The sequence below is a fragment of the Falco punctatus genome (assembly GCF_963210335.1).
Source record: "Falco punctatus genome assembly, chromosome: 2".
Lineage (NCBI taxonomy): Eukaryota > Metazoa > Chordata > Aves > Falconiformes > Falconidae > Falco > Falco punctatus.
Genome location: NC_137581.1, coordinates 26,250,981 through 26,264,305, shown reverse-complemented (window position 1 = coordinate 26,264,305; position 13,325 = coordinate 26,250,981). Strand labels below are relative to the sequence as shown.

At 36.6% G+C, this 13,325-nt stretch overlaps 2 protein-coding genes across 7 annotated transcripts in view; one reads left to right on the top strand and one right to left on the bottom strand.

Annotated features, from left to right (window-relative positions):
- Positions 1 to 7,703, top strand: part of LOC308059739 (uncharacterized protein) — a gene marked incomplete at its 3' end in the record, with an annotated part of 81,223 nt that extends 73,520 nt beyond the window's left edge. The window contains exon 4 of the mRNA XM_080377561.1: positions 7,555 to 7,703. Within this exon, the coding sequence (XP_080233687.1) occupies positions 7,555 to 7,703 (149 nt within the window). The remainder of the gene's footprint in view (positions 1 to 7,554) is intronic.
- Positions 1 to 13,325, bottom strand: part of NBEA (neurobeachin) — a 534,050-nt gene that overhangs the window by 321,653 nt on the left and 199,072 nt on the right. For 3 of the 6 annotated variants that reach the window (XM_080377537.1, XM_080377533.1, XM_080377538.1), the window contains exon 1: positions 513 to 7,562. In XM_080377537.1, the coding sequence (XP_080233663.1) occupies positions 513 to 660 (148 nt within the window). In that variant the 5' untranslated portion in view covers positions 661 to 7,562. Of the gene's footprint in view, positions 1 to 512; positions 7,563 to 10,967; positions 11,122 to 12,634; positions 12,853 to 13,325 lie in introns of those variants that run through there. The other 3 variants (XM_080377534.1, XM_080377536.1, XM_080377535.1) reach the window with 2 other exon arrangements.

The following is a 13,325-nucleotide window of genomic DNA, read 5'->3' as shown; positions in this document are numbered from 1 at the left end:
AATAGTTTGAATTCTTCATAAATTTAAAAATTTCCTAAATTAACTGTAACAGTATACAGCAAATAGTGAAGAGAGGTGCCAGACTGTTGCAACATGTATTAAGGTCTACAGAGTCTGCACGTGCATCCCACGCTTTTTCTTACACAGCCTATAAATAGTCTTCCAAATCCATGGAGACCTGGATAAGGAAACCTGCAACATGCAGGTAGCAAAGCAGTTTTAAGGAAAAAGAAAATCTCAATTTATTTAATTATATTTAATATTTTTACTCCCCCAAAATATAAACAATTTGAAACGTATAAGAAAGAACAATCTCAGACATGTCATTTTAGCTTATTCTTGTGCCTAAATTGAATCAACCATAAAACTGTCTCAAATCAATAATAAACAGGATTTTTATGTTATCACATCATAGTCAGTACAAGTCCTTTCCTACATGTGTCACTATTTGATCCATCTGTAGCTCATTGATCTGTAAGTAATTATTTAATACATACTGTCTGCCAACTTACCAAGCCTTAGGCACTGTCGCATTAGACCTCCAGAAGACATGTTTTTTTCAGCTTCAATCTCACTAAAATTTAGAGAACTGGCAAATACTAGTACATCAACCATTGCCATCAGACGGCTGAGAAAAGTTACTGCTGTCTCTGCTGACATTCCCTGTGTCACTTCAATATTTTCCAATTCAGTCTTTAAAAGGAGATAATTGAATTAAACATTTTGAACACAACTGGAATATAAAGACAGCACATACACATACAAATCTAAATTGTTATGCCTAATGACAAAAACGTTAAAGAGTTACTTAAAAATCTCCTACTATTAACGTAAATTCGAATTAAGACAGCACAAAGAGTGAGAAAATTATTTACATTTACATGCTGTAATAGATGAGAAAAAGTCTAATATAAATGAGAAAGTTTTTAGCAACTATGTAAAGACAAAGTGTGGCCAGATAGTAAAACAATGCACGGTATCTATGGGTGCAACATACTCTTACATTCTTCCATAGGCTAAGCAAACTGACAGGTAACAGATGAAAGTAATTACTGTCTGTACAGCTTTTATGTTCCTTTAGATAAACAAGTAAATGTGAGGAGTGGAGTGGGAAAAAACACAGTATTGCCCTGTTTCCATGAATCGATTCTCCCTGGGAATGCTTATACCATATCGGAACCTGACAAAGTCCAATTCTCCTGGAGATCAGAAGACAGAACGTTTACTCCCTCATGACAGCAACAGGGGGAAGTAAAACATGACAAGTTATATGGCACGCAGCTCACACTTCCCAGAGAATGGCTATTTCTTTCCTAATATAGTGTTGGATTCTCCTTAATGGGAATCCACAGAAAAATGCTGAATGAGGTCAGTATTTCTGAAATCTGAAAGGGGCCACATTTTTCTCCAAAAAGATACTTAGAAGTCCAGGGTCATGTTTTCAAGTGCATTCAGGTGTTGAACAGTGCAGACACATAAGGAAACAATAAGTTTAATTAAAAAAATAAACATCTGTTTAAACACTTTTACCTCTGAAGCTAGGAAAAACTGAAAACAGGATTTAGTACTTGACTGTGTCCACATTTATATGCCTAAATACTATTTTTGAAATTGTTTACAGATGTTTGCTTCTTACTGTCAACAAGATTTCAGATCTCAGGGCTTTTCTGAACATGGAGTTCAGTCCCTTTGAAAATTATTACTTTTGTTAGGTTTGTTTATTTTTATTAATTTGCTTAGAAGTATTTAAAAAAAATATTCAAAATGTATTTTTTGCTGTTAAGGCCATTTCCTTCCAAAGAAAAATACAGAAAAATAAAAATTTCTTTATTTCCATACTTCTAAAAAAACCTAGTAACCTCACTCATAACTCACTTTTTAGAATACTTCACCTACAAAACTATTAAAGTGTGAACTGTGCCAAACTGTATTAAGGAAGAAACTGTTTTGAAAGATGAAGGATGTAATGTGGCATGTGTCACCACAAAGATAGATACCGCTTCATTTAATTTCTCTTCAGGATGTAACATGTCAGTTACGTGAGTGATTTGGGAAGGGCTGTCATCTGTCTGATCTGCCCAATAATATCAGAAAAATGGTAAAATGACAACTCTCAGAAGAACGATTTCCAGCCTATCTTCTTTCACCAAGTCTCCCCCGCTTAGTGTGTGCTGTGTTCCTACTTTTTGGAATAAGTTGCTGGATTTTTATAACAGACTGGAACATCATTTTCGAAAGCACTCATCCAAAGAAAACATATTTGCAAAAATCTATAGCTGTAACAGTCTCCTAGAAAAACTCATAGGTGGTTATAAAAACTTGAACTTTGAACTCATGCTTGAAATAACTTCAGGCTTGCTAGCAGCCAACTGACTGCCTGCTGTTGATTTTTCTTAAGCTTCAATTGTATTGCATCAATCATAGTCTTAAACCTCCTCAGAATACTCATTGCTTTTTTTTTTACAAGTTATGTAATAAATTCATCTTATATAACACTTTGTTTCATTTTACCAAGACTTTTGCAGACTTTGAATTGAAAAAAAATATATCTTTTTTTACAAATTTCCCTAAAATTCTGCTGGATGGAAGTAAAAAATGACAGTTTTTTACAGCAAAACTTACCATCAGTTCTACCTGTTAAATACAGCACATTGATACTCTAATGATGTTAAAAATAAGATCCATTATTTAATCAAGCTGCTTTCAGGTATTATCAATATTTTAGAGAGATGCAGCTCAAAAACTCTTTAAAAAGTGAACAGATCACCATCTCATGACTATTCAGCATACTTTAAAAGCAGTAACAAGTCTCCCATATAATTAATGTGTTCAGGGCCTAAAGAATTCTTCTATTAACAACCGTATTTATAACTTAAACTAGCTCATGGGCCTGCCTACATTCAGTCCGGTAGCCAACAGTAAGCATGATACTTGACAATGCCTTAAGTTACTCAAGGGAAACATGTTAGGAAAAGTTAATGATTACCCTAATATATTCCTATTCACATCCTACTACATGATATAGGAAAATAATAATGGTAATAAAAAAAGCGCCAAAATATTAAATGATCAAAAAAAAGGTATTTTTTGAAAATGCAAAAAAAATGAAACTTACAGCAGCAATACTAACCTTAGAACCCTGGACATGCAACAGACAAAACAGACAACAGATCACAACAATAAAAGAAAAAGAAAATTATTTAAGTTAACTAAAAATACAATGTAAAATTGAAACAAATTAGTATCTTGGAATTACACATTTGTTTAATTTGTAATTAGAACAGCAAAATATTTCAGCTCAGAATGAACATTTGAAAATAAAGACTTCCAAAAGACAGCTATGCATAAGGAAAACTGTAAATCTTGTATTATGGCATTCATGTAAACACTGATTCTTCCAAACCAATGTACATCTTTTATATAGTACATTCAGCAATTTTATGAAGCCATGTAAACCAAAGTGATGTTTTTACTGATTGTATAGAAATAAAATTATTGCTTTACAACAAGCCATTCAACTGAAATGTAATAAAATATTTAATCCTTGTATGAGGAGGCAAATATGTTTAAAATGCTTTGACGAAACACCTGTACGTCACAAAAAGCAAACTGGTTCTTCATGCACAATGCTCCTTCCTTTGAAGCAACACAAGATAGCTCCTTTTGTACATTACATTTGGGTGGGATTCCTTCAACCTAAATCACTGTCATACCAGGTATTTAAATGCTTTTGAACCACAGAAAGAAAATAAAGATTCACTATGCCCCTGGGACAGAGTTAGTCTTCAAATTCCAATGTTCACAATTACATAGGTGTGTTAGATTTTTATGTTTTAGTTGTAGATAGATGCACTTTCTCTCTTATGACAATAGGCAAGGAACTAATCCTCAGGTTTTAACTGGTTACATTTTAAAAAGGGAAAGAAACAGAATTTTCAAGAGTTTGTCAATATTTTTGTCATTTAAATAGTTGGAAAACCTAATCTAGCAGAAAGAAAACCAAGATGAAACAAACTGCTTGCTTTCCTGTCAGAACAGAAAATACCACGTTCAACCAGTTTTTAAGTGTGTCTTCCCCTTTTATAGATGGATGTACCTTGAGAATTGAACTGTGGCTATTATCTCTCAATTACTAGCTGACAGTTTTTACATCAGTGTACCACTGTTGATTCTCAGAATTTTTACAGATCACACAGCAGCTGTGGCATCACATGAGTCATGAACACAGTAATGCTAACAATATATACAGAACATACAGAAAAATATCTCATCTTGGCTTTTAATGCACAAACCTAATAAGGCTGTCATTAAATGTTTGAGCATTGTAGCCAGCTGTTCATGTAACACCAGCAACTCTCAGATCACAGTTTGAGAGCTGCTGCTTTAAAAGCTGCAAGCAAGAATTAGAATTATAGACTTCACAGAATAAGTGGGAAAACAAACTAATTGCAAGGGGTCTGGAAATTTACTCTCGATTGTCACATAGATTTCAACTCCTCAAATTTCTTTTGCCTTACTCAGTGTCCTCAAGTACTTGTCACAGCTGCTATTCTTGTAATAAGCAATGATTAATTCAAATTCCTAGCTTGTACACAGTGTTTTATCTGGCAACCAGCTGCTATTAACAGAAAGCATCTCTGCAAACCTTTTTCTTTACAGCTCCTCAAATATGCTTTTTACACACTTGTACACCACCTTAAAAATGTCTTCCTTACAGCTGTAATTAAAAAGAAAAAAAAGCCTCAAAGACCTCCCCCACAGAAAGGAGAAAAAAAAAAAAAAAGGTTACCAGTATTTTATATTTTATAGCCTCCCTATAATATTGGCAGAATTATCTAATTTCCCAAATTTAATAAGACATCAGAATCAACACTGCAACACACTCCAGCTTATATTGCAAAACAACAAAATAGGGTGTATTTTTTTGTTACACTTGCTTCAGTTTCATATTGTTTCATATATACAATTGACAGTGCTTTAAAAATACCAGCATCAGAAGCAAGGCCTTGTACAGACCCTGAGACAGAGGTGGTATAGAACTGAAACCAAGGGAAATATTAAAATATGTGGAAATAATTACTGCATATTACAGCAAACTTTGCCATGTACTCCATGCAAACATACAACCTTCACTGTACTTGAGTCACTCACAGATTTGTGAGTGGTTTGCTTACATAGATAATGATTCTTTCTTTTTCCTATTCATATTTAAAGGCTCATGTTCACAGCACTGTTCAGATCATCCTAGTCTGGATTAAAAAACAGGACAGCAAAAGGCAAATTTCTATTACAGTAATTCCAGGCCACTTGAGAGGAATTACAGGGATGTGGTCAGAACATGCACAGAGGCGATGAGGAAGGCTAAGGTCCGTTTGGAATTAGATCTGGCAAGGGAGGACAAGAACAAAAACAAAATCCTATTCAAGTACGTCAGCAGGACAAGGATGACTAGGTAAAATGTGGGCCTGCTGTTGAATGAGGTGGGTGCCCTGCTGACAAAGGACACAGAGAAGGCAGAGTTACTGAATGCCTTGTTTGCTTCAGCCTTTACTGCCAAGGCTGGCCCTCCAGTTTCCCAGACCTTGGAGGCAAGAGAGGAGGTCTGGAGAAAGACTTTCCTTTGGTTGAGGAGGATTGGGTTAGAGATGACTTAAGCAAACTTGACACTCACAGATCCGTGGGCCCTGATGGGGGACGCACCTCCCAGTGCTGAGCGAGCCGGCAGATGTTATTGCCAGGACAGTCTCCATCATCTCTGAAAGGTCATGGAGGACTGGAGAAAAGGCACAGTCACTTCAGTCTTTGAAAAGGGCAAGGAGAACCCAGGAAACTACAGGCTAGTCAGCCTCACCTCCATCCCTGGAAAGGTGATGGAACACATCTTGGAGGACATCACAAAGCACGTGGAGGAAAAGAAGGTCATCAGGAACAGTCAACATGGATTCACCAAGGAGGAATTACGCCTGACTAACCCGGTAGCCTTCTAGGATGGAATGGCTGGCTGAGTAGATGAGGGGAGAGCAGTGGATGTTTTGCCTGTGTAGCCCGGAGAAGAGAAGACTGAGAGGGATCTTATCAGTGTATGCAAATACCTTGAGGGCCAGTGTCAGGAGATGGGGCCAGGCTCTTTTCAGTGGTGCCAAGTGACAGGACAAGAGGGAACAGGCACAAACTTCAACACAGTGTGTGTTCCATCTGAATATGAGAAAGAACTTCATTACCTTGAGGGTGACAGAGTGGAACAGGCTGCCCACAGAGGTTGTTGAGTCTCCTTCTCTGGAGACATTCAAAACCTGCCTGGATGTGACTGTGCTGCCTGCTCCAGGAGAACGTCCTTTGGTGGGGCGGGGGAGCTAAATGATCCCCACAGGTGTCTTCCAACGCTAAGCGTTCTGTGCTAAGCATTCTGTGATTCTGTAATTCAATAGTGAAGAAATTCTATAATTAAGATTGCCTGTTCTACAGCAGACAAAGGATCATGGAGTAATCTTCCACCCAGCCCAGAATTGCCATTTCATGCCAAGTCCTAACTATGCAAAGGAAAAAATCTTGTTGAAATTGGAAATTCCCCAAACATTCATCTTTTTTAAAAAACTGTGACAGTACTGTTTTTTCAGCAAGGGAGAGAACACAATACAGAATCTGTTGCAGAAAAGAAGCAAAACCCTGCAATTTCTCTGATATTCTGAAAGTAATTTTGCTAAAATTATCTCTTGGCTCTTTTTCTGCATATAGCCCTAATTAATTCAAACATCCAATATTCAGCATCTATGCTATTAATGAGAAATAGGTGAAATACCTTTAAAGAAATACGAGAGGCAATGGGACACATTTAATAGCAACTAACTGTAGCAGATTGTTGAGATGAGAGTTTTGTAACAGACATTTAGGACTTCCAAGAATTAGCAGCCCAGGATGAGGCTTTGTTTCAACTCAGACTGACACACTGAAGTCAAGGAAGTGTGAATAGGTAGGACTGTGAGAATAATAAAGGAACTCTGTTTCTGTCTGTCATCTTCTCTGTAAGAAAACAAGCTACCTCACAACAAGAGGCTGGATTCAGCTCCAGGTTAACAGTCATTGCAGCAGGATCTGGCTTATTATCCACTAGGTGTCTACATGAAAGAGCACTGAATAATTTGCTTCTATTGAGCAGATCTCCACTAGCTAGAAATCTAGTCCACATGCAAGTACTTCAAGTGGATAGCTAAATTTACTCTAATCTCTTCCTGAATTCCATCCTGTTTTATCATCCTCAAGTAAAAGGGTGGAATGATCTTTACTGTGTGTTCTATAGCCTTTTTGGTCTCATATGTTATTATTCCAGACAGAAATGTAAATTAATTTTTAGAAGTAGATGTAAATACTTGTGCTATGCCTCAAATACAACACACTAGGAGGAAATAAGTGAGAATACTACTTTGAAATTTCAGTATGGGCCCAAAAGGCCTTCAGTGAGAATATTTGAGTACCCAATTCATAAGAGTGAAAAAGGAAGAAATTAAGTAAAATGAGCTCATACTTGTTGATAAACTAAATATATGTGTTCTACAGGATCTACAAAATGTGACTATTTTGACGCCTCAGAAAAGCTCCACAGAATAGAGATATGGAGGATCAGAGGCTTCCAAAGACAGACTAAGCAAGACGAAGACTCTGTGGATTCAAACAGGTACACAAGGAGATATGACTCAAGCCTATAAAATCATAAATAATATGGAGATGAATAAAGACATGATTAACCACTCCTTTCATAGCATAAATAGTAAGGCATATAGTGACTTTATACTTTTAAGCAGGCTTAAATAAACAAAGACAAGAAGGGCTTCAAAGGTTATATAATTACTTTGTCAGACTCAATGCCATAGGATATCACGGAGGCTAAAAGCATAAGAAGCTTCCAAAAAGATTAGATAGAGTCTAGAAGGATAAATTCCTCAGCGGTTATTAAACTTGACAGCCCAGACACCCTCTCTAGCTGTTAAAATCCTCAATGCTGAAGCAAAGTATCATTAGAATCACAAAATCATAGGATTATTTAGGTTGGAATAGACCTTTAAGATCAAGTCCAACCATTAATCCAGGACTGCCAAGTCCATCATTAAACTCAGACTACTGTATTTTGATCTAAGTTGCAAACAGTTGCTGTTAGAGGCAGAATGATAAAACCAGTCAGGCCTTTGTGCTGATCCAGTAAGGCAGTTTAGGTAACCTGTGAACAGCTTGCTTTTGTTAGAGTAGTGCAGTACTGCTTGACTGGACTTCTAATACCCTAGTTTAAATTACAGAATCACAAAATCACACAGAATCACAGAATGGTTTAGGTTGGAAGGGATTCATGAGACGCAACATAAAATTTGGACTGTACATCTTGTTGAAAAAAAAATCATTAATGTAATTAGGCACAACACAGCAGATTCCATCTGAAAATCAAGAAATGCTTTTACATTGTGGAGGTGACTGAGCACTGGCACTTGTTGCCCAAGCAGCTGGTGGAGTCTTCATCCTTGGAGATACTCAAAAGCCATTTCAGCACAGTCCTAGACAATTAACTCTTGGTGGCCCTGCTTAAGCAAGGGGTTTGGACCAGATGATCTTCAGAGGTCCCTTTCCAGCCTCAGCCATTCTGTGATTCTGTGATTCCTTGAAGTGGTGAGGGAGAAAGTGTATTGATTCTTTCCTCCCTTGAGAGTTACTCAGGCAGACAGTGTCACTAGAAGGCCTGCCATAAGTGTTTTTATGCAGTGGAGATGTCATATCAAACTTCCAGTGTCAGACCTCTTTTCTCTTCCAATTAGCAGCTATTAGAAGGAAGAGAGCAAGACAGAGTCTTCTGTAACTGATTGTAAGCACTGGACTACTTTGCCCTATCCAGACTGAGAAGAAACACATCCTAACCAGCAGCCCATCCACTTTCTCCACAGCAGTTCAAGGATGCAAAAATATTCGAAGTCTGAGAATCAGTACGAAACTTCTTCTCATTCATCATATGACAGATATTCAGAAATGGTCTGATGCCCAACAGGACATCTGGTCCCTTCGTAACTGTGATCCAGAACAATACTGAGGGAGAGGGACCTTCTCGACAACAAAGAATGTGTTTGGCTCTTTGTATGATGAATAAATCCACCTTCCTGCTAATGTTTATGGATGGGCAATGATGGAACAGGGAAGGAGTTGAATGGGAGGAAAGAAGTTCTCTGCTAGGTGGAAGTGATGAATGAAATCATCACCTAGAAAGTGAAGGTAATTTGTGATGTTATCAATTACTTCTCCCCACTTTTCCTGTATATCTGGGGCAAAAGTAATCTTTTTTTTATTATTTTATTTCATAAAGTAGGATTAATTCAGTTTGAAGACAGCTACTGGAAATGTATTTATTTATATCAATGCATGAAAATCACTACAATTGTAGCAAGGCAGTATCAACACACAATATTTTAACAAAAGGATGTGTAATTTATAAAGCTGTATCAGCTATCTATCTATATACATACACACACCCCCCTCTCCAGAACAAATAGAGGGAAATGGTGAAGTGCTAAATTATTATCGTATAGAACGGCTCTGCATGAACTAGGATAAGAGCTAAAAACATGAATGACATTCAATGGAATTACAGCCTAATTAATGCTGTGTCTGTTTTATAGTTTTATATAAAAGATGGCAATGAAAACTTCTTCATTCTCAAATAATACCTAAAAGGTTTGTTTTAAAAAATCTCTCCCAATGTCCTTTTATTTAAAGACTGATAGTACAGTCTGCATCTCAAGATGGCTTGGTGTGCACTCATACTTGTCAATATTTACAATGAAGCACTTGCAAGATCTTTTATTCAGCAACCTTGATGTCATTCTTCTGACAACAGAGAACTATAGTGCTTCCTGTGAGTCTTGCGCTTTTGCTTATAGCAAATATTGTCCCAGTTAATACAGTGAAAATAGTAGACACCATTTTACTATTAATTGCCTGGCTGAAAGTCATATCAATGTTTAGCCAATTGATAGTCCACCCATTCTTACCTTTCAAATAAAATTGTGCAAAATAGGTTTTTCTGCTAGCTAACTAGAAGTAATAGTAGAGGCAAAGTAAATTTATCTCAGTTGCTGAATGGCTAGAACAAGGAATTGAACTTTCACTGCCAAACTACATTTGTAGGCTCCAGTGCCTACTAGCTACGTTACTTCGAAGGAGCCTCTGTGTTCCTTCTGGCCTCATTTGCTCCCTTTTCAAAGACCTGTATTCACTGCAGATACTTACAGGATGCTCAAGCTAAAATGTTTAGTATGAAAGAAATAGTTACAGATATGTGCACAGACAAGGCACCACATTCAAATACTGTAATTATTAACAACAATGCAATATTTACAACATATTTTTCTATTTTTCATGAATCATTCTACCAGGCTACTTTGCCTGCCTGAGCTGTGATCACTGAAAGAACTTCCAACTTACTAAGAACATCGGAGTGGATAAAAATATCAGACTATTTCAATACAAGACTGGAGAAAAAAAATGGAACTAAGGTCAGGACCTACTGAAGGAAGAAATAAACGGTAAGTAGTGAAGAGATGACTTCTGGTGTCATTTGGCATGCAAACAAATGGTGGTCATGCAAAACAGATTTATTAATATCAATAACTAGCCATCATAAAGCATGTAATTTTGTTACAGTAATCAAGATTCGTAACCATGATCCTAATGGTCTTCTCTTTCAAACAAAATACTAAATACCCAAGAAATATTATTCTTACTTAGTAGTACTTCTCTAACAAAGTTAGCATTTCACATGCAAAATATTATAAACACTCTGTACATCATAGCTTAAGAGTTTCGATTATAAATTTTTTTGAAGGAATTGGCAGGGGGGGTACAGGAGTCCCTAAAGAGAAGTCAACCGCAAAGAGTGGTTTATATTATTAACAAAAGTTTATATTATGACCACTAGGTGGAAATATTGTACTTACAGTTGGGGATGTGGCTGCTGACAGCAATGGTAAAATTCCTCCACAAGCAATAATAATATTGTCTACCATCTGGGAAATGAGGTGTATTGTGTTGTGTACAAAAATAATATTTTCATTGCTATTGACAAAATCCATCACAGACTTTGTGGAGTGACTGCAAGAACAGAAGAAAGAATGGATTAAAAACAAACAGTTAAAATAAAGGCTTAGATAAATTTATTCTTTGCAACCAGACTGCGAAAGTTTCTTTGCTATAAAGGCAAAGTCTGGTCTACAAAACTTTGCATGTAAATTGTCTAAAAATATGAACAGAACTAGTTTAATGGACAAATTGATTGCTACCTATTTTCACACCAGGATTAGTTTCAGATAGACAGTTGAGAACGATTCGTAACTGTGTATCCCCATCAACCACCACTTCACTTCATAGGCACGTCTGCTGAAAGCAGTGGTGTTGTTTCTTCAGTGTGAAAGATATTATTTTATATAAAAGAGTTCACCATACTGCACCAGTGCCTTTTGAAGCACCCTTCTTAACACCTAATGATAACACCTGCTGGTGTTTTAGAGAAGAAACTTGATAATATAGTGATAGCTTGATCTACTATTAACTTAATTTATTATTTATTTATTACCTATATTAAATTTAGCATTAGAAAAAGCTCTGCAAGCCCCAGATGCTAATAAGATTAGCTGAAATCTCAGCAACTCCTAATTGGTGAGAAATTGTCTATGAAACAGTCACTCCTGAAAAATAAGAAATACTATGTGAAAATACTGTGGAATTCCCAATCTGCAAGTATGTTCTTTTCCCAAAACAACATTGTTGCCAGCCAGCAAACAAAAAATTAAAGGTTTCAGCTGAAAATATCCAAACTGAATTTTAATCTCTAAGCTTTACCTAAACACAAAACACAAAATACAAATCCCTCTGAAAAATATTGCCAAATAAAAAAAATACCAAAATTATCTGTTTCTTAGTGACTATTACAGAACACCAAACTGGAAATGAAATACAATATAAATTGCTTCTTGGATGTTAACTATGCTCAAGTTTTCTGAAAATGAACTATTCTGTCCTGGGAAGTAGATTAAACAGTATCTATTATATCTAAGGGCTCTAATAACAGTAATTTATTGAGTATCTCTCTTAAAGTGTTTAAAAAACCTAGGAAATTACATTGCTGTCCTAAAATATAACCACCACAGGAGTTGGCATGCAAAACAAAAGTTTGCCAACTAGAAAGAGTGATTACTTAGCAAATGTTATAGGAAAGAGGTTTTATTTATAAGATTTGCAGGTTGAGAAGCTCTCTTTTAATTGATCGGTTGAAGAAAATAGCCATTAGAAGACACACAAATCTTCCTCATGTCTGAAACAGAAGCAGCAGATCCTAATGCTAAACCTAAGCTGTAAGAGTAGCTCAGTTTAGTTAGGCATGTATAAGTTATACAGTCCCTCAAGAAAACAAAAATGGTTTTATGTGAAACAGAGCTGTAACAGGCTGGGAAGGGGTGGGAAGAGAAGATGCAAGATACAGAAGGGTACTTAAGCTAACACCAAGTCTTTCCCTCCCCACTACCCCAGTAACATCCCCTCTACAATACACCTAATTTTTCCTTATTGGAAACACAAATCAGGAGTTAAAGAAGGAATGAACACCTACCTTCTCCAAACATGTACATCTGTTTCTAGTGCAAAAAGCAAGTCTGTCAGGAGCCGCTGGTGCATGGGAGACCATTTAAACTCTGGAATACGAAACATAGTTGTGCGTGGACCTGGACTAAACTGTCGTCGCTGCTCTTCTGTCATTGGCATTCCTCGAAACCCCAAGTCAACACGTAAATCCCGGTCTTGCTGGGTGACAGATCGACCCTGTACTGCCTACATCAACAAGAAGGTAAAAAATCATGTTAACTTTTTGTAAAGTCTTTTTGCATGGATCACATTATTTGATGGGCTAAAACTTGACTGAGCACAAACTACAGGAGAAGCTGATATTCCAAGGCAGGCAGTATCCTTCAGTAAAGGAGCTGCTACAGTTCAAATCAGTGAGCACTGAGGGGCTACAGCTGACCTTCCTTTCAGCTATTCACCGTTTTTTTTACACTCAGGTTCTTCACTTGAAGTATTACAAAAAAGACAAAATGCAGCATTGCTGTACAAGGTCAGCAGTAATAAGACATTGTTTATAGGAAACATCTACACTTTTTGAATATTTGATTCAAAACATGGACAAACTACACATTGATGGCTTCAAGGAATCGGTGTACTTTTAGACAGCTCCTCATTCTCCAAACCCAATTTATTAATATGGTCTTTTTAGCAGGATTATTAGAGAATCAAGTCTAGTCTCC